We start from the raw sequence: 21,543 nt of genomic DNA on the forward strand, positions 1-21,543 counted from the left end.
GAGCATATTTTTCTTTTCAGATTAGTCCGAGCGTCAAACCGATGTGTTCTACTAGCTAGTTAGCTCGCTCTGCTAGCTGGCGGTGTAGTGTAGGTGTTAGATGTAGGTACTAGGTACTCTGCGCTTTACGCGAGCCTAGGCTTTGTTGGAGTTCCAGCTAGCCAGCGTAGCGTAGCTAATCGTTAATCCATGATACTTACTTACTTAGGTAAGTACTTAGCCTTAATTCCACGAACTTAACACCTAAGCGGAAACTTTAACACTTTGATCGCATGTTCGTTTTTATAGCACTGAGAACATTTCCCTCCAGTGGCAGCGTGCTATGTCCACTGAAATTTCACTTCCGTCATTGATAAATCGTAAAGAAGGTAGGTACCTAACCTACCTTATTTATGTAATTTGTTTTATGATCGTAATTAATTAATCGAGGAAAGTGATATGATCATCATTTCCCACCTTATTCAATATTTTGCAGAATAGATTGTGTTGATAAGTATATTTCAGGTATGTATATTTCAGGCTTTTCGGTTGTGTGCTAGGGCTCCTGGTTCGATTTAAGTAAGTACTATTTCTCAGAATAATAGAAATGAACTTCCGGTATAACATTACATCCACAAGCATAGAACAACGCGGACTCGATTCATACTCAATGCTCGTGACGGTGAGTGTCTTCAGCTATTCAGGGAATATGCCAAATAATAAGTTAACTATAGATGTCATGAATTAAATTTAATGCCATTTACAAATGAAGATGTTGTACCTACTTACCTATAAAGAATAACAGCAATGCTTTATTAAAATACCCATCTTATTCAAACCTAACTTATTACCTACTCTGGCAGGTAGATAGTCAAAGTGGGGTACAAACTTAACAGTTCAAGTCATTGTAAGTAAGTTTGACTGCAACTTTAATAAGTTCAATGTTATGTACCTACTTATATTAAATTTTCAAAGTAAATAATATAGCTATGTACGTATACATAATTATGGTACGCTACCCTGAAGAACTTATAACTAGTTAACTATTTAACTAGTTACATTTATTTACATTTCGGGCGTTACTTTATTTCTAATTTAATTGTGATAGCAATGATAAACCCTACCGAATACCTACCTAATGAACCGTTATCTTAGTTAGTTAGTTATAAAATTATATCGCTTAGTAAAAATATATTATACCTACCTTCCATTTTATAGTTATATAGAATCCACAGATGATCTCTAACTAGTTAATAATAAAAAAGCTGTTGCTCTCTTAAAAGATTATCCTACTACAATTAATTATCCCAGCATAGCGGCCTAACTTAGCTGGTTTTTTCAGGTCAATTGAGCGCAAAATAAATTCGGTACCTACCTGTATAATAATAAGTAAGTACCTCTATTCCTACAAATCACTAAAATATACCTAATATTCAAAATCGATCATTGAAAGATGCATACTTAGATGCCTATCATAGCCCGTTACAATCTTGTTTTCACATGTAAGTAATTATATAAACTCTTGTCCATCAACCATTATGATCCCAACCTCTGGAAAAACATAATCTAGAATCTAAACAAAACACTGAAACTAATATCGACGCTACATCATGGCTAGACTTCTAGCCAAAGACTAGATTGTCGCATTCTTTCACTCTAGAATGTTCTTCAACAAACAAGTCTAATAGGAAGGTACTCGCAGCTGAAAAATTCAGCTGAAAGCACTTCCGTTCATTTAGTATAAAAGCAATTATTATAAATATATTCCCTACAATACTCGTTACTCGTGCTATGCTAACAAATTATGACAAAGTTCTTCGGACGTTCGATGTCGTTTCAAGTTTAGAAAACTTATAGAAGATAGAATACCCTCTTCGTCTTCGTAGATAATTGAAGACCGAGCTCGTTTAGAACATAGAGGTAACACTTGTTTAATAGTCTTCATGACCATACAAAATTGCCTAGAAAGTTCGATATTACTTTACAGTCTATTTGTCTCTGACCACCCTGTACTTGTGTATCCTGACGATGACGGGTTTCGGTCTCTTCTTCACAACCTTCTTGGCTGGCGGTCGTTTTGGTCCTGTCGGCTTCCTGTAGTAGGTGTACCCTCCGTAGGGGTCGGGCCTGGCGTAGAGGATCTCCGAGGGCGAGGTGATCACTCGCTCCGACTCTTCATACTGCTGAGGGTAGTACTGAGACGCGTAGGGTCGGTACACATCTGCGTGGTACGAATCTGGTCCTCGGTACAAGGACTCTTGATAGGTATCAGCTGCTGGTCTGTGGTACGGCTCTGGTCTGTAGTAGTCTTCGGGTTGTCTCTGGTCGGGGCGGTGGTAGACGGGGGTGAGGCTGGAGGCGAGGGCGGCGGGGCGGGGCGCGCGGGGGGCGCCCGGCTTGGTGCTCAGCATGTGAACGACGGGCAGTGGGGGGTGCAGGGGGAGCGCGGCGAAGGCTATAGGCTCGTATTCGTTGGCGAAGCTGTTGGCGTAAACCAGGAACGCTTCGCTGCGGCTCTTGATGGCCTCCTTCAGGGGCTCGGAGCCGCCGAGACACGCGCACGCGCACAGCATCAGGATCCGGAGCTGAGGAGGGAGAGGAACACCATGAAGATGGATGCTGGACACGGTTGTGTAGAGAGAATAAATAAAAACAGGTAATCGAACATCTTATAAAACGTTATTTGACGTCGAGTATATACGAGTATGTATAGTTACCTAAACTGCGGTATGATCTGTTTGGCTTGACCGGTATTGTGATGCGAGAATTATCAACAAATACACAAACAAAACACCATCACATACATCATAATTCATGATAACGAGATGATAACTATTAAAATTCAGCCCAAACTTCACTTAATCGATGGATTGACTAACACCATGACGAATAGACAATTAGACATTGCTACCATAAATGATACACTGCCATGTGCCCTTATTTTCAGAAGCTCTTTTTCTTAAGATCATCATTATCCGTTAAAATCGTCCTATGCTTCACATACACATGATGGCCTCTCCCTAGCACTCTATCCTCAGCCTTCCTCATCCAAACCCATATAAACCTCACCAGATCCACCACACCAGATAACACTGTTTCTTCTTAAACTAGACAACCCACAATATTCCGTAACCTAAAAATAGGGTGCACACTCACTGAATTATCCATGTTGCTTCTGATGCTGAAGCCGATGACCGCTGCAGTCGGAGGCACTTTCGGGACTGCGGCGGCGGCTGCGGCGTCGCCTGACTACGCTTCAGGCGGGCCACATGCAACTGTATGGCATATGGAGCTACTACAACACTGGTTTTAACACAACGCGAATTTCGACTAGGCCCGTTCCGACTGAAATATCTTAGTTTGTAACTTGTTAGAACCTGGGCTTGTGTTAATATCTATAAATATAGGTGATATAGCTACGAACATAGGTATATCTAACCACTGTAGGTATTACCAACCTGCAATCTCTTTTGGCCTCTGCAAAGTTAGCGATAAAATCCTGTATGAACCTAATCACAATCAAAATCAGCTTCTGCATTTGCATAACTTTCTGGAGCCAATTACCAAAGCTACTTGTGTGGTAGCTAACTACTTAATAATTGAACATCTTTTGAATCTCAAATAGTCCGGTCCCTGGTAACCTCGTCTGACGGTACCAAGGTAAAAGGTTTTTCCAGTCAGTAACATTTCATATATTATTTTATTATATTGGAATATAACCGATGTTTCAGCAGCTCTATATGAATCCGCCGTGCTGGTCATGCGTGGTTGCCGCCTATGTCTTCCTTCCGTCTCCGACTAGCACACTGCACTATTGACAACCACGTTTAATACATTATAATGGAAACTAATGAACCTGTCGTCTTTAGCATTTTATTCACTTTTTATGGAATGCTTCAAGTAGTTTTCATTAATTAAGTAGTACTTACTTAGTGTTTTATTCTAGAATAGCCATCATAACATTGTGATTGCGACCTAAAGTAAAATGTTTATTGTAGTCCAAGCTCTTCAATTGATAAGTATAAGCTGCGGATACAAAACTTGTAAATATATATTATGCTACTTTAGTTATTAGTTGAAACAAAACAGCGGCGGTAAACAGTAGGTGTCAACACCGCAACACAACCTCCTGAAAAATAAAGATTACCTATTTCGGCCCATTCTGTAAGTTTATTACCAAGTGCCATCGACTCAACAAGTAAAATCGCCTTCATTATAAGTGGAATCTCTGAATTTATTCGCGTTTCCGCAATTTCAATTAAAAAAATATAATGATCGGTTAATAGTACCATCTCCTGAAAGGAAGCGTAACTTTCAGCAGGTATGTATCCGGTGTTATTTAAAAGGTATGCTTACTGAAGTTTAAAATTCAAACTGGATTGGAAAGGTGATAGATGTGGACGGAACTACGACGGCTGAATTATAAATCTAGCGCGCTACAGCAAGTTTAGGGTTCCCTGGGCAACGAGAGAACCACGATAAATTACTCAATAACTCGTATACATACTCCTGTATAATAAGGAAAAATTATATAACCAAAAACGTATTGTTGCTATGTTTTATAAGTTTATTTTTTTATTGGCATAAATTAAATTATTGTTTTTGACCTTTTCGAATGTCAAAAAACCAATAATAAGATGGACAGAGTATAGAAAAACGTAGGGTTATATTTTTCAATCCGTTCCTAAATATATTTAAACTTTGAGTTTAGGGTTTACCTATAAAGCTACGGATTGGTCATCTATTGTCCAACGATCATCGATTTGCGGCTGTGACACAGTAAATAGTAAAAAAGACATCATTTTCTAACATTTTATTTTAGCCTTAGCCATATTAAATATAAAGATAACTTAGAAACCAAAACGAGGTAACTAGGTTTATACATTCGCTTTCAGCAAGAAAATAATCAATGTGCTTCCACACGGAACCACCAATCGAAAGTGAGTCTGATTTATATCAACTTCCACGTAACAGTTTTCGCGAGTAGTTAATACGTTTTCACGGTCGAGGAGCGGCGCGCGCGCATCGCCGCTCACAGCTGATTATAGATCATTATTGCTATTAATTATACGTATTATTTGCGTTCTATATCTGCGTATTATAATAAATTGATGAACACACTCATTGAGAGCAGTGGTCTCCCTTTTGGGTTTATGTTTATAAATAGATTGTGCAATAAAGAATTAAATAATAACTATAGATCAGTGAATTGCACAATAACACTGTTGAACTTGAGGCGTGCTTCTGATTCCACCTTCTGCATAATTTAAAGTGACTTAACGAAATCATGGCAACCTTCAGGATATTAGATTAATGGCATTAACCTTGTAATATATGCCTGTGATGATTTTGATGATTGATTACATTTTGGTACATAATTCTACTTTCGCACTAGTCCTATTTATCTTATTTTTGTATATATATTTGGTATACATACGGTCTAGACTCTGGGAAAGAACATAGGCTACTTTTGATCCCAGAATTCCCACGGGAAAACTTTTAAAGGCAAAGCGAAGCTCGCGGGAACAGCTAGTTTATTATAAATGCTAAAATATGTACCATACATACACAGGAATAAATAAATAAAGAATATTTTTTGAAATCATATACTTTATGAGCTAAAGCTATATTTAATTATTGGCCTTCAAAAATTCTACCCTACTTTTAACGCATAAATGAATGTTTATAAATTCAAGATCATATCGTTTTGGTAGCGACATCTGGCCTAGAGTGGAGAGGCTCTTGCGAAACTATCGCTTACGATCTCGTTAATCTTGTTTAAAACTAACAACACATTATGTATACGTAATGAATGCTTATGTACTGTATCGCTTATGATACTCTGAAGGCTGTTATTAGGTGCTTTTGAATTAGAGTTGTTAATCACTATGTTTTTTTAAAGGACGTCAGAATCCTCATCCTCCGAAAGTCACTATTTGCTTTCTCTACAAATGTTTAGGTAGACGGTGATCAGTAAAAAACAGAAGTCAGTAAAAAAACTTAAAGTATATTTCTAATCATAGATTTGGTAATACAACAGTAGCCTCTATACTAAGGTGGGTAGTCTAGTTTACCACCAACCAGAGTTGTGGGATGAAAGGCTAAGAGTGGGCTCATGTACCAGCTTGGAGACCTTCACGATCTGAGGAACAGAGACCACCTTAGGGACTGACACTACTTTCTTGACTGACACCACCTGAGGACAAAGATAGGGAGGGGTTAGAAACATTGAGTAGAGGACAGGAGTTTAGAACACTCAAGTGTTCTATAGTTAGAACGATGTTTTTTTTATGATGACTTTTTTTCTATTAAAATGTTTGGTTTTCATAGTTTTACCGGGGGATGAAGAAGACACAGAACTTTAAGTAAATTGATTAATTAATTTTGAAGTTTATATTGAATATGAAGTTGTTATTTAAGAGTTTGTATTGGTTGCGGGTCGTTGGACGAGTATGTTTAGTGGTAGCAACAAAAAAAAGTTAAATATGGTGTGAAGAAGGTGTTGGTAATTTTTTTGTGAATTAAAATATGCTATGCGAGCTTGCATATTAATGGACCTAGGGTTCTTCTTAGCAATCCTATAAACATTAATAACAGTTAAGTACTGAAGGCCTTAGATTGTGATGTGACAGGAACCATTAGGCCTAGCTCAGATCTCTTTCAAGGTTCAACGCATATTATGACCTCAAGAATTTAGAAATAGTCACTCTATCTATGAAGCTAATGATTATAACTATTATTTTAAATATGGTCTCATTTAAATTTAAATTATACTGTGAGCCGTATTTTTTAACCTTAGCCAAAGAAGATTAGTGTTATAAGTTCGGCACATGTGTATCTATAGTGCAATACTTAGAAACGCTTTTATAATTTGAGTATTTTTTTTGCATAAGTGTTTCGTCCATACGAGTACAAAAGAATTCAACGCGCTTCGTAAAAGTAAGTTCTTCTCTTAATTTTAAATAAAGTGAATTATTTATCATAAACCTGACCTTGGTTTATCGAATTACAGTATCTTACACTTACAGGTCACTTTTAGGTTAACAATTTTATTCCAAAGTGGTACTTTATGTAACATTTCACAAGTGGTCACACATATCGCGGACACTTGATACCCAGGCGGTGTCAATGTTACACATTTCGTCACAACTTGTATGTGATACAGATACTAATCATCCCGTATGTGTGACCGAGATCTTATATCTCATTGTTTTAGGTAAACAGACACTTTAAGCATATATATGCTTTTAAGTAAGTTGCTACGCGTAGTTATACTTAGTTTTTTTGGATGAACGATTAGGTTTCTACTACGATTTCAATCGGTGTTAAAGTTTCAGTTATTTTAGATATTACTTACAGTGAAAAAATACAGCTATTTCAAAAAAAAGCTAACAGCCAAAAAATCGCGTAGACTATAGCTGTATTGAGATTTTACCTATATTTGGTTGATTGTGAGAGTAGTGTACCTACGAGTATAATTAACATAAGGTAGGCTCATAAATAGGGTAATATAATATTTAAAGTACTCAATGTACATTAAGGTATGGACGTAAATAAATGGTCAGTACTTCTGCATATGCCTATTGTGAAATAAACGTATCTACTGAGCGTTCACAGGCTCCCGACGTGAGAGGTCGTGGGATAGTCTTAGAATCCTTGTTCCATATTGCATTCAAATAATACTGGACTGTACAATTTTGTGTTTTCAGAGATCAAATCTGATGAAGGACCAAAGGACTTGATAATGGTACTGAAATACGCTTATAACTTTTTTAAATACTATGGCCTACTAGAGCTATTAGGTATTATGGCCGAAAGGTATTTCCAATGTCCCACATTTTATTCCTTTTGTAAGGCAAGACGTAATGACTTGACCACTTGACTTTCTCAAACCCCCTAATCTCCCCAACGACCCAAAGAAACAAAAGACAATCAACATACCTTAGGGACCTCAACGACTTTGTTGACGGAGACGATCTTGGCAGACGAGTGCAGGACGGGAGCGTGGTCCAGCAGACTGAGCCCGTGTCCGTGGGCATACAGGTCGTGGCCGTAGCCGTGGCCGTACGACAGGTCGTGGTGGCTCAGGCTGTCGTAGTGCGACAGGGACGGGTAGTGCGAGAGCGAGAGGGGCGCGTGGAGGGAGTGGTAGTCCAGTCCGTGGTCCAGAGAGAGGTGGCCGTGGTCCAGGGATAGGTAGCCGCGCTTGTCGCGCTTGCCTTCAGGGGCGGCCAGGGCGGCGGCGGCGAGCAGGACTACGCACACCTGTAAGGAGGTTACTGTTAGGTTCTGAAGGTTGTATATAGTGGATTGGGGCTCTGTTTGTGGTCTTACGAACTGTATCCTAAAAGCAGGGTTTACTCCAATAGATCGCTCCTGTGCAACCTTTGAAATATCCCCTTGATTGAAGATAAGGGATGATTATAGGGTTGTGCTAAAGGTTTATTATAACTGTTCAATATAAAGAAAAAAAATGACACTTGTTTGATTTTTTTTCTATCACGTAGCTATTTTTCTAAAACAAATCCAGAGACACTTACGAAGGCTTTCATTTTGTTTTTTTTTGGGTGGTTCTTTGTTGATACACAAGAGAAGGCTCAGAGGATACTGATGCTGGTAGGACGTTATTGCTGCTTTTTATACTCGAAACGTAAACTCAGCCCCCGAGGCCGCACACAATTTTGCAAAAGAGGCTTCGCTGCGCCTGCGGGTTGCGACATAGGCTTCTAATTAATCGTATCAGGTTCATTCACTACGACACTGTATCAATGAGGTATCTGTTTACTAAGTTTTGAGTGAGTTATTCGGTTTTGATGTTAGGTCAAGGAGAGTTGGAGTTTGCTCGAGATTTCTGTAGAAATAGTTTATGTATGTTTTTTAGGTTTATAGAGGACCAACAGCTTCGTTTTGCCTTAAGATGTTTCTCCGTGAAGGACTCCCATCCAATTCCTCAACATTATTGCCTAAATAGGTAACTCAAAAATATAATAATTGGCTAAATAAGTCCCGTTCCCTTCCACTTTGATCCACATCCCCTGCATTAGCTTGCCTTTCTACGATAACCTCTCCTCCGTCCCTTCTCTTACATTATCCTTCACACCCTTGCTCTACACTCCCGTCACCTCCACTCATGCATCTCACCCCATCCCCAAACCTTCACATTTCTTCTTCAGATCCTCTATTCTTCACATTTCTTTATATTCCTATACATTTACCTATTGATAATTACATAAATACACCCAATTTGTTGAATTAGAATACATAGGTAATAAATCATTTTCATTGAGGAAAAATCCTATTTAACACTACCAATAGCCGGACAGCCCTAAAAACACAGGCTAAAACAATATAAAGCATCGTTATCATGAACAAAGAAGTGAAACACGCAAAATACGAATTTACCATTCTTCACAAGAATAAGTATTATCATGACCGTGATTTTGACTTCTATCTACTAAAATAATAAAATAAGTAATTACCACAGTAACCCTGGAGCTGGTATGTTCCCCGGGAAGGGCAGACCTCTCGATCTTTAATGTGACTTTTACCTTCTATGTAGGCTCTGTATGTACAATACAATATACGTAATAGTTACGTTCTTGGGTGCAGGTAGGTATTTCCGTAGATTTTATCAAAATCCTCTAGCATTTCCCACAGCGGAAACAATGGTGTAAACTACGGTGCGTAGGCTATAGGGAAACCCAGGATTTGTAAACAAATAAAATCGTGTATTTTCGGAGCTAGGCTATTTACAACACAAAACAAACCAAAAAGCAACTCTTGACAGTCAAAAAAAATAAAGAAGAATATATACAAAAGGAGGTCGTAATTATTATGAGAACCTGTTGGTAACATTCTCCACCCCAGTGCTGCTAGCAGCACTCCACTTCCATGGGGATTCGGGCGACGTGTGCTGCCGATCTTGTGAATACTCCGGACTTCGTACTTATTTTGACCATTCTGGTCCGGCCATCCCTCCCCGGGCATACCTCGTTGACCAGGCCCTTTACCCAGAGGTTTCTTGGCCCATCCGGGTCTACAACGTACACAAGGTCTCCCACTTGCAATGGTCTGGCTTCTTTGGTCCACTTCTTTCTGGGTATCATTTCTGGCAGCACTTCCCTGACCCACCTTTTCCAGAACATGTCTGTTAATCGCTGTGCGATTCGCCACTGCTTCCTTAGGTGCAGGTCCGAGTCATCAAAAACTCCCATCTGTGGCAAATTCGATGATGAACCAATGAGGAAATGATTTGGAGTCAGGGCTTCTATACTTCCGGCTTCCACTGAGACATGTGTTAGAGGGCGGCTGTTCACTATGTTCTCAACCTCAGCTAACAGGGTTGACAATGTCTCGTCTCTCGGTGCACGTTCTTTAAGCACGACCTTCAGTGAAGTCTTTACTGATCGGATCAGCCGCTCCCAGGCTCCACCCCAATGAGGACTGACGGGTGGTATAAATGTCCATTTAGTACCGTGGTTCATGGCTTCATCTGTAAGAGCTCGTTGGTCTAACTTAGCTATTGCCTTCTTCATCTCAACGTCAGCTCCTCTCATGTTCGTGCCGTTATCAGAGAACAGCTGGGTTGCCCATCCTCGCCGTGAAGCCTTCCGACGGATTGCCATGATGAGGGAATCGGAAGTAAGTGAGGGCACTGTCTCAATGTGTATCGCCCTTGTAGTGAGACAAGTGAAGAGAACTCCATATCGCTTTTCACGGCGCCTTCCGACTGTCACTTCCATTGGGCCAAATAAATCTAGGCCGCAGAAGGAGAATGGGCGCTGATGATGAGCCATTCTGGCAGCAGGTAAGTCACCAATTCTAGGTATTTCCGGTTGACATTTTCTTAATTTGCACAACATACATTTTGATACGACATTTTTAACTGTTGGTCGCAATCTAGTAATCCAGTACCTTTGTTTCAGCTCATTGACTACCGTCTCTTGGTTTCCATGCGCGGCGGCTACGTGGTAATGCCTGACAATCAATCGTGCGATGTAATTTCGTCCGTCTAGTATCGCAGGTCTTTTTGTTTCAGGTGCCACATCTGGAGCAGCGTCGATCCGGCCACCAGCGCGCAGGACTCCGTGTTCATCTAGGTACGGCGATAATGTTAGCAGCTTGCTACAGGTAGGTATAGCTTTAGAATTTTCCAGTAGACTTATTTCTGATCCAAAAGACTGCAATTGTGACTGCCTTAACAGTAATCGCTCAGCTCTATCCAGTCTGCAGTCATTAGGATTGTAAGTATATTTTCTATCTTTGAATTTCTTTTGCAGAGCCATTATTCCTTTGTCTAAAAATGTCAGGACCCGGTAGGTAGACTTTAGGAGGCGGAGCCACGAAGAAAATCCGGTAGCGTCGGGTACAGGTAATATTGTCTGTTCAGTTTGTACGACCGTGACACATTCTAATCGCTGATTATTTATTTCAGGATCAATGACATCTTGCGGCCAATCAGCTTCACTACCTTTTAAGAAAGTGGGTCCATTCAACCACTCTTGCTGTAGCACTTTGCAATCATAGCTTTCTCTGGTAGCCACATCTGCGACATTCATCTTAGTAGGTATGTATCGCCATTCATTTATTTGCGTCAGTTCATCAATCTCACCGAGTCTGTTTGCCACGTATGTTTTGTAATTGCGTGCGTCATTTCTTATCCAGTGTAGCACTGTAGTCGAGTCGCTCCAGAAGAATCTTTGCTTTGCTGTTATATCGTGTTCTTTTTCTACCGTGGCAGCGAGTCGTGAAGCCAGCACTGCGGCCTGTAGTTCTAAGCGTGGCACCGTTGTCGTTTTATTTCCTGCCACTCGACTTTTACTTGCTATAAAGGCTATTTGCGCTCCTTGACTATCGTCTGTCCAGCGCCAGTAAGCTACAGCGCAAAACGCTTTCGTTGAAGCATCACAAAACATATGCAACTGGAGGTTCTTATAGTGGTTAGCAGTATCAAATGATCTTCTTTCATTATCTCTCAGAGGCTTGCGTAGTGGCGTGGCATCCTGTGAGGCGCTGCCTGCGTGCGAGGAGGGCGGTTGATTACCCATATCACTCTCTGTCTCGCTTACACTTGAGTCTCTTGACGTTGCAGCTGGATAGTGCCTCGGTATGCGTAGGTTACCCAATGTAGGTATTAGACCAATCCACTTTTGCCATCTAGAGTAGATTCCGTCTGGTACTTGATCATCCCAGTTAATATTGTTTAAACGCCACGTTTCTTGTAATATTATTTTTCCATTAATCGTGAAAGGCGAGAGAAATCCATGAACATCGAATATGGACATCACAACTCTTAACATTTCTCGTTTAGTCGGTCTTTGTTTTCCGTTGATTATGTTTTCAGGTATTTTTTTGAATGAGATATCGAATCCAAGAGTGTCATCTTTTGTATACCATATCAATCCAAGCGTTCGTTCACCGTCATATTGCTGCCCCATTTTGAACTTTACAGCTGTTTCACACAGGGCCTCTTTTGGCACGCTACTCAGTACGCGCTCGCTATTGCTGTTCCAGTTGCGTATTTCAAAGCTACCTTGTGAGTGTATGTAGGTGACTTGTTTGATAAGCGTGATAGCAGTAGCCTCGTCCGGCACGCTGTGGATGTAGTCGTCCATGTAGTGTTGGTAGCACACGGCGGCGGCGGCGGCTGGCATGCTGGATTCGAAGCGCCGAGCATTCTTGTTCTTTATGAATTGTGCAATGAATGGGGAACAATTGGCACCAAATATAAGCGATGACATGACATAAGTCTTCACGGGATTTTCATTATCTGCGCTTAGCTTTTGTGATAAGTTTTTTGCTTTACCGTCAGGGTTGTCTCTAAAAACAAAGCGCAAGGCATCTCTATCTTCTTGTTGAATCTTTACTCTCAAAAACATATCTTTGATGTCACCTGTTACGGCTATTTTATTCTCTCTGAACCGCAACAGTATACCAAACAGTGACATGAGCAGATCCGGTCCTTTCAGCAAGTAATCATTCAGCGACGACCCTGACGACTGTGCTGCAGCATCGAACACCAGTCGTAGTTTCTTTTTGTTCGGGTTGTCGACGCCAAAATGTGGCAAGTACCATGTTCTAGGTCCAACTTTACACTCTTTCAGCTCTTCGGCAAAATCGTTCGACAACAAATGCTGAATGCGTTCCTTGTATCTGGCGGCATATTCTTCATTAAGATTCATTTTCTTCTCTACCCCTTTTAGTCTTGCTATAGCATTTGTGTAGGAGTCAGGCATTACACTCTGTTTATCCTTCCAGGGTAAGCCGACATGCCATTGGCCGTTCACAAGCCTGGACGTGTGTTCTAGGTGCTCCCAGGCTCGCTCGTCTTGCTTGTTCTGCCGAGGCTTGGAGGCAGCGGACACACCCATCGACTCTATCTCAAAGGAGCGGCGTACGAATTCGTGAAGGTTCTCATTGCGTGTATCTGATGCATCAACATCGGTTATGAAGAGCGTGGCGTGCGAGGCGGGCGGCGGCGCGGGCGGGGAGCGTGCGGCCACGACGCGGCCGTGCACGGCCCAGCCCAGCGGCGTGCGCGTGGCGCAGGGCTCCCGCTGGCTGCCGCTCCTCACTTCCAGTGGAAGCAGTAGGTGGAAATTGTCTTGGCCTATCAGTACTTCCGGTTTTTTATCACTAGTACACAGTTCACCTTTCAGTTCACTTAAGTACTTATAGTTCTCACAGTTTACTACGCTCAAGTTCTGTTCGGGTAAGTTTAGTTCTTTAACACTTCGCGCACTAACTTTGAAAACTTTTCCGTGTTTATTCGATAGTTCAAAGTCTAGTATCTCCGTATCACACACTAGGTCGGTGTTGTCCCAGGCCCCGCGCACCCGCAGCGCGTGCGGGCGGCCGCGCAGCCCGGCGCGCTCCGCCAGCGCGGCGCTGATGAGCGACACCGTGGAGCCGTCGTCCAGCAGCGCGGTGGCATTGATCACACCGTTCGGTCCGTGAATGTTTATGTTTACAACTTTTAGCAACACTGAACACCTATTAGAGTTTATGTGCGTTACAGTTTCAGGGCTTTCACTTTCAGTGTCTGCATTTTCAGTCTGTGTAACTTGCACAGCGACGACATTGTTCTGGCGCGGACTAGGCACGTAGTGTAACAGACGGTGGTGGGCTTCACCGCAAGAGTCGACGTCACAAGCGGCGGCGGGACACGTCTGTCGGTCGTGCTGCGCTGTCAAACACTTAAAGCATAGTCCAGTACGTTTCACAAATGCCCAGCGGTATTTTCTTAACGATCGTCTAAACTTTTTGCAGTCTGTCAGTATGTGTTTGGACACGCGACAAAATTGACACTTTTCATCTAGTCTGTCTTTATACTGTGCACTTTGTACCAAAACAGTTTGTGGTTGGTTGAAGTTACTGTTCTCTTTATGTATACGTTTGGTATCACGAACGTTCATCAAACTGGCACCACATGTAGAAATTTTGACTGCTTCTTCGTTTAAAAAGTCTGATATTATGTCCAATCGTGATTTGCATCCCTTTGTGATGAGCGGGTAACTGTAGTCAGCCCATTTCGACACTAGCACTGTAGGCAACTTGGAGAGCACTATGTTGACTACGCTGACTCCCTCCAGGTACTCATCGCGACGCAGCGCGCGCACGGCGGCCACGTAGTTCTTCACTTTTATGGAAAATGGTACAATATCTTTCTGGTATTCCGGTGAAACTGAGTTTAATTTTTTGATCTCCGTCATGATTTTTGATAAGATCACTTCTGCGTTTCCAAACTGTAGTTCAAGCGTGGCCATCACGTCGCGCGGCGCGGCGGCGGTCATGAGCAGGGCGGCCACGGTCTCTCGCGCGGGGCCACGTAAACATCTCCTTAGTCGCCAGACGTTCTCTCTGTCACTGAAATTGCACAGTGAAGTGGATTCTTCGTAAGCTTGTTTGAATGCTAGCCATTCCGTTGGATCACCATAGAACGGTGGCAGCTCTTTCGGTGTGCTAATCCGACTCAATAGGTTGTTGTTGGTGTTGTTGTTGCTTGCAACCGTGGTTGTTACTAGTTCCTTCATGGCAGCGACAAGTTGCATGATAGCCCCATCCGTGCCGGCTTCACCCGGCGGCGGAGCGGCGGCGGCGAGCTGCTGAACCGGGCCAACAGTGCCGATCCCCATCGGCGGCAGCACGGGTCCCGCGGTTGTACCTTCAGTGCAGGCCCCGTACTTTCCCAGTTCTTGCTCGTTGTGCTCGAGCCACCTCTCTACGTACTGGCTATCAGTAGTGTGCTCACTCTGTGCTGATCGTGAACTGCGGCTGCGTTTGCGTTTCAGTGAGGCTAGCTCTCTGTCTAAGAGTTCCAATCGTATCCTGGCCTTTTCCCTTGCTATTTCGTCTTCTCGCCGTGATATGACTGTAGATGAGGATTTTTTCGACATTCTTGACGTCGTTGATTTTCCTTCATTTTCTGACGGCAGTTTATTAACCTTTGGCTTGTGAGTAAGGCCACTGGTAGAAGGTATTTCCACTGTACCGACCAGAGTATGTGGTGTAGAGTCGGCATCAGCGTCCTCCATCTCTCTTCGGACTGTGCTACGCGTTTTAACCATTCCCCGGCGGGGCGCACTGATTTTTCTCGAAGGACCACTTGTAAACTACGGTGCGTAGGCTATAGGGAAACCCAGGATTTGTAAACAAATAAAATCGTGTATTTTCGGAGCTAGGCTATTTACAACACAAAACAAACCAAAAAGCAACTCTTGACAGTCAAAAAAAATAAAGAAGAATATATACAAAAGGAGGTCGTAATTATTATGAGAACCTGTTGGTAACAAATGGTATAAACGTTTTAACAAGGCATTAATTTTTTGATAATGTTATGTGGATACGTTTACGATACTAATCAAATGTTATATGCAATGAACGACCTAGGATCGCAGTCCTGTAAATTTCTGGACTTAGGATTCTGTGACTTAGGTTAATACACTCACAGGCAAAGAAAAAGTTCCATTCAGAAAATCACCAATTTACACCGAAGAGAAAAAAAATTACCTTAATGACGCCTTCTGCAATGTTTTAAAAGTGCATTTATCGGCGTATCAGGATATTACCAACTAAAAACATAAATATTATGTTCATTTCCTTAAATATTTAAAAAAATTGACGCCATTTGGTGTCTGCATTTTGTAAGTGGAACTGTTTCTTTGCCCGTGAGTGTATCTCACACGCATAGAACAAAGCGGACTCTGGTGTATCACTGTGGGGCACGAAAGCTGCCTCACCGAGTGACGTATCAACTATACCTAATACATATTAGGCACTCTTCTCACTGCTAGAGTCGATGAGGAATCGAGGCGGCGGCGTCTTGTTCTCGCCTCGTCTGCATAGGGAAGGCGCAGTTCTTTGACGCCCCGCCGCCACGACGCCGCCTCGACTCTTGTGCAGTGAGCTGAGCGCTTTATAATACGCTTAGTCAGCAACTGACAAAGCAAAAGACGGCCGAATAGTGTAGTGGTTAGTGACCCTGACTGCTATGCAGAAGGTCTCGGGTTCGATTCCCGGCTGGGGTAGATATTTGTTAAAAGACAGATATTTGTACTCGGGTCTTGGGTGCAGATATTTATATTTAATATGTTGTATCTATCTATGTACTAACTTGTGTGAATATATCAGCCGCCCGATACCCATATTACAGACTCTGCCTAGTTTGGGGTCGGATGGCCAATTGTGAGATGTCTAAATGACTTATCGAAAGAGCTGTAAACGCATCAACCTTCGGAATCACAAACAAAAACTACACGAACTTGCATTTACAATCACTAAAGTTCATTCCGCACCAAATTACTTCTTCCCAACCTTTTTTTACAGCCATACTGATATTAAAATTACGCACAATGTTGATAATCATTACGTATAATCACACTTGTCTACGTCAGCATGCGTAGAGTCGTGTGAGTGTTAGTGCGTCTGTCCACCGCCGCCGTTACCGTGACGTCACCGAGAACGAGATGGCCTGTTTCACAATGTCTAGTTAATGGTTACCTGTGAGATAAAAGACACGCTGTCACTGTCTAAAGGCGGCGGTCCGCGCCTTGTGACAGAGACAGGAGACCACGACCGCGACACATAAAATGTATGAAGCGAGACCAACCTCACGGTCTCCCTTGATACATTTTAGGTGTCGCGGTCGTGGTCTCCAGTCTCTGTCGCGGGTGCGAACAGCGCCGCCTTAAAACATAATTACGGAAAGTGACAGTATTTTATCCCACAGGTAGCCATTACCCAGACATTGTGAAACAGGACTTTAGCCGCATGTCCACCGCACATTCGTCACGTCGCCGTCAAGTCATATTCAACTCGGCCTGAAACAATCTCGTTCTCGGTGACGCGACAGTGACGGCGGCGGTGGACACACGCACTTATGAGAAAACGGCCGTTATTGTGCAACCGCCCTTCTGCGCCGCCAAGGTCAATGGAACTTGCTTTTGGGTAATAGAACCTTAAACTTTTGCTCTTTAATTCCATGTCATACATAATATCAGACTAATCTACATTAGGATTGAATAATAATCATAGATGTATATTCAATGTGCATCTTTGATTTGTGATACTTTAAAGCGCTTTCCATGCCGATATTGCCGATGCATACTTTAAAAAAAATACTTAAATACCTACTTAATTAATGCCTTGGATTTTCATTTATTTAATGGTTATATAACTGTAGTTAGCAATAAAATATATTTGACTAAATTTATAGATATGTAACAGGTCTCCGCAAATATGTAATGTATGTACCTATCTAATTCTATAATTATAGATGTCCATGCATATTTACCGATTACTCATAGGCCCTTATTGTATTATGATTATGCATATTATCAATACCTATATATAATATTAAAATAACGCGCGAATGTGAGGCGCCCCTCCTATGAAGAAATGAACCAAATAAAAATACTTTTTCAAGATTATATAAAACTTTCCTTCTACAAAATATAGCTATGTAATTATTGCTAATTAAAAACCTACCCTATATAACATTAATAATCAACAATATGTCTATGTATGTAACGTTAGGTATGTCTATCTTTTGTAAAGTTAAGAAAATGTTAAGTTAAAACTGTTTAAGTATAAGTAACCATAGAAAAAGAAGTGCGACTCCCTCCCCACAGACAAACCAATATGTACTTGGTTTTGTGGGATGTATTAGGTTAAGCTTATTTGTGAAATAAATATATTTATTCATTATTCATTATGGAGATTGTCCACATTATTCACACCATTGAGAAGGCTACGTATCTACGTAGTATGTTCGTAAAACAAATAAATACAATGCGAGCTCGGTTTTTACTTCATTTGGATGCAAACTGTGGATAAGAAACTTCAAAGGTAAGCGTCCACCTATCGGTATCGTATGTATCGGACCAAACGGATTGTCATAAATGTATGGAGAAACGGCGTCGGCGATGCCGATGAAGTGAACGATGAACTCTATACAAAGAATACTGAATGAGATGCGTCCGTTACGTACGATTCCGAAAGATGGACGCTTATACTAAACTTTTAATGCAATGTGTGGGTAGATAGTTCTTGTTTTAGCTCGCTCTACAGATGAAAATATGTGAATTGACAGGATAATAACCCTACAATAAGGGCGCTTTTCCACTAGAGATGTGCTGTGCAGCTATATGCTGTGATCATGTGATGGCAGTACTGATCTAAACACACTCATTGAACCAAATATCATAGCACCATACTATATGGTCCATAGACCAGATTTCTGGCTCTGCTCTATTACACAGGCTATAATTCTAAACAATGTGGGATCTATTATTGTGTACAATTACTAGTCAAGGAAACTTTATTTAGTGTATTTTAGAAATACTTAAGTGGACCCATACCGATCACGGGTCAATTCTGCAAAGATATCACTGTTGAACACGAATGGCAATCAACTCTGTACCTAATTACTACACTAATTCACGTAGCAATACAAAATAATGGATACTTGGTGCGTACAAAGTTCCAACAAGTTCGAATTCACGGTGGAATGACCTACTTTTATATCCTTAATTTACTTAGCTCAATTATTCAAAAATAAAAACGTAAAAATTATGTTGGTAATTAGGTACTTATATCTAATTATTCAGTACTGACGATAGGTTGTTATATGCAGAATGACAGTAAAACTGAAGGGTACAGTTTTACTGTCATTCGTTCACGGTGTAACTTTTCTCGTCATGAGTCGACGGACTGCTATATTATGTTTATCTTTGGCTAAACAAGATTCATTCAATCTACCAATGAGAGAGCCTAAAGGGCCAGAAGAAGGTACGAGTAAGTACTAAGTACGCATACTTAAATTCGCCAATGTCGGCTGTCATATTGGGGGCGTTTGTGTAAACAATCTCAGTTATGCGGACGACATGGTGCTCCTCAGCCCCTCGATCAGGGGTCTGCAGAAACTACTTTCGGTCTGTGAGCATTATGCAAATGCGCATGGACTGAAGTACAACGTGTCGAAGACCGAAATGCTGGTGTTCAGAGCGGGGAGGGGTCCGGAGAGGGTGCCCGAAGTCGTTCTGGATGGGGCACCGGTTCGGGTTGTGCAGCAGTTCAGATATCTCGGCCATATACTGACGAGTGACCTCAGGGATGACACTGACATAGAGCGTGAAAGACGGGCACTCTCGATCAGATGTAACATGCTTGCCCGAAGATTCCACAGATGCAGTGAGCAAGTTAAAATAACTTTATTTAGGGCATACTGCCAGAACATCTACACTGGGCATCTGTGGATCAACTACACCCGGAAGGCGATGAGCACCATGAGGGTGCAGTATAATGACGCATACCGCACCCTCATGAGGCGGCCGCGGTACTGTAGCGCGTCGGGCATGTTCTCTGAGGCGGGAGTGCCTGACTTCTTCGCAGTCCTGAGGTCACGTATAGCGACATTCTGGTCGGGGCTGCGCAGCACTGGGAATGCAATACTGAAAGTGGTAAGTGAGGATTTTAGAAATCCATTCTACAGACACTGGCTCTCTGTTCATCAAGACGCAAATCGAAAATAAAAATGACCTTACCTATTTAATAGGTATATGTATGTTTAAACTGATAATAATTGTAATACTACAATTTAATTTATTTTTGTAAGTACGTTTGTGTTTATATAATGTGTAATATGGGTGTCTAGCCTGAAATAAATGACAATTTATTTTATTTTTATTTATTTAAAGCGTGATGAACTTTTTTGTTAATGAAGTACTCGAATTTAAAGAGACGAACCGGAGAAAAGGGTCATCAAGCCCTATAAGTACCTAATACGTAAGTACGCGTACTTCCTCGCACTTTTAACTGTCCCTTAATAATACTATAATGTTCATTCATAGATTGGTGTAGAACCCTGTAGAAAGAAAAAATATATTATAATTAGAACAGATCAGCACCTTGGTTGCTTGCCTTGATGCACATCACATCAACATAATATTACTATCAGAATTTTAATAATTATGTTTAGTACATCAATAATTTAATTTGGTAAGTATATATGCGTTAAAATATGTTATTGAAAATTAAAACACATTAGTGTTAGAAAATCATTGATAGTCAGAGAAAATAAAATTTCTATTGGTATTCATGAAGAGATCGTTAAAAAAAAAAAAATTATAGCCAATTTTATTATGTATTGCAAAATCAGTGTTTGCTTAGTGCCTTCATTAATCATGATATGATATCTATAAATCTATAGTTATAGGCTGGGTAGGTATGTACTTAATATATGTGTGTACCTACCTGGACATACATATTTTTGTACAACTTGAAGTAAATGACTAAATTTCATCATAGATTTTGTGATATGAGAACTTCAACGCCATATAAAGTTAAGGTGAAAATTAATACCGTATAAACAGGTCATAAGAGACCAAAAATATGAAGCAGTTACAAGGACGATTACTTACTATTATTTAAGTTAATCTTAATTTTGCTTTAACAATGTCCACCCAGCTTGGACCGTGCGCTGCGTAACATGATACTTATGTTTTTTATAAACTGGTAGCAATTATTATTTTGTAAATGTCAAATATTTGGATTATCTTAATAAATAGGTCAATGTATTACCTACTTACTCAATTAATTACGTAATTATAACTGTGTAATGTACCTTTTATTAGACGAAATCTTTTTCCGAAATTCGCTACAGAACTGCTCAACACTCGGGGAGGCTAATATTGTACTGTACACCCATGGATATTATAAGTAGGTACATCCTTACTTAATTATGTACTTATATATATTAGCTGTTCCCGCGCGCTTCGCTTCGCCTTAAAAAGCTTTCCCGTGGGAATTCCGGGATAAAAAGTAGCCTATGTTCTTTCCCAGGGTCTAGACCGTATGTATACCAAATTTCATTCAAATCCGTTCAGTAGTTTTGGCGTGAAATAGTAACAGACAGACAGACACAGTTACTTTCGCATTTATAATATTAGTTAGGATATATAGTTAGGATTAGGATAGGAAGATGAAGTCATAATATCTCATTTATGACCTGTCAAAGTTAAAAAAGGCAAACAATAAAATTTATACAAAAAAAGTTTGCCAGTCTAC

General features: G+C 41.0%; 2 protein-coding genes across 2 annotated transcripts; both read right to left on the reverse strand.

Moving 5' to 3' along the window:
* Nucleotides 1–5,966: 5,966 nt before the first annotated feature.
* LOC105386328 lies at nucleotides 5,967–8,662 on the reverse strand. The gene is made up of 3 exons (XM_011556850.3): nucleotides 8,520–8,662; nucleotides 7,921–8,244; nucleotides 5,967–6,175 (listed from the first exon to the last, which is right to left on the reverse strand). Exons 1-3 carry the CDS (start codon nucleotides 8,529–8,531, stop codon nucleotides 6,050–6,052), a joined length of 462 nt encoding a protein of 153 aa, XP_011555152.1. The 5' UTR covers nucleotides 8,532–8,662; the 3' UTR covers nucleotides 5,967–6,049.
* A 138-nt stretch (nucleotides 8,663–8,800) lies between these two features.
* LOC125489919 lies at nucleotides 8,801–15,374 on the reverse strand. The gene is made up of 3 exons (XM_048627517.1): nucleotides 12,373–15,374; nucleotides 9,969–10,422; nucleotides 8,801–8,830 (listed from the first exon to the last, which is right to left on the reverse strand). Exons 1-3 carry the CDS (start codon nucleotides 15,372–15,374, stop codon nucleotides 8,801–8,803), a joined length of 3,486 nt encoding a protein of 1,161 aa, XP_048483474.1.
* Between the last annotated feature and the right edge of the window lie 6,169 nt (nucleotides 15,375–21,543).

The sequence above is a fragment of the Plutella xylostella genome, chromosome 18, assembly GCF_932276165.1.
Source record: "Plutella xylostella chromosome 18, ilPluXylo3.1, whole genome shotgun sequence".
NCBI lineage: Eukaryota > Metazoa > Arthropoda > Insecta > Lepidoptera > Plutellidae > Plutella > Plutella xylostella.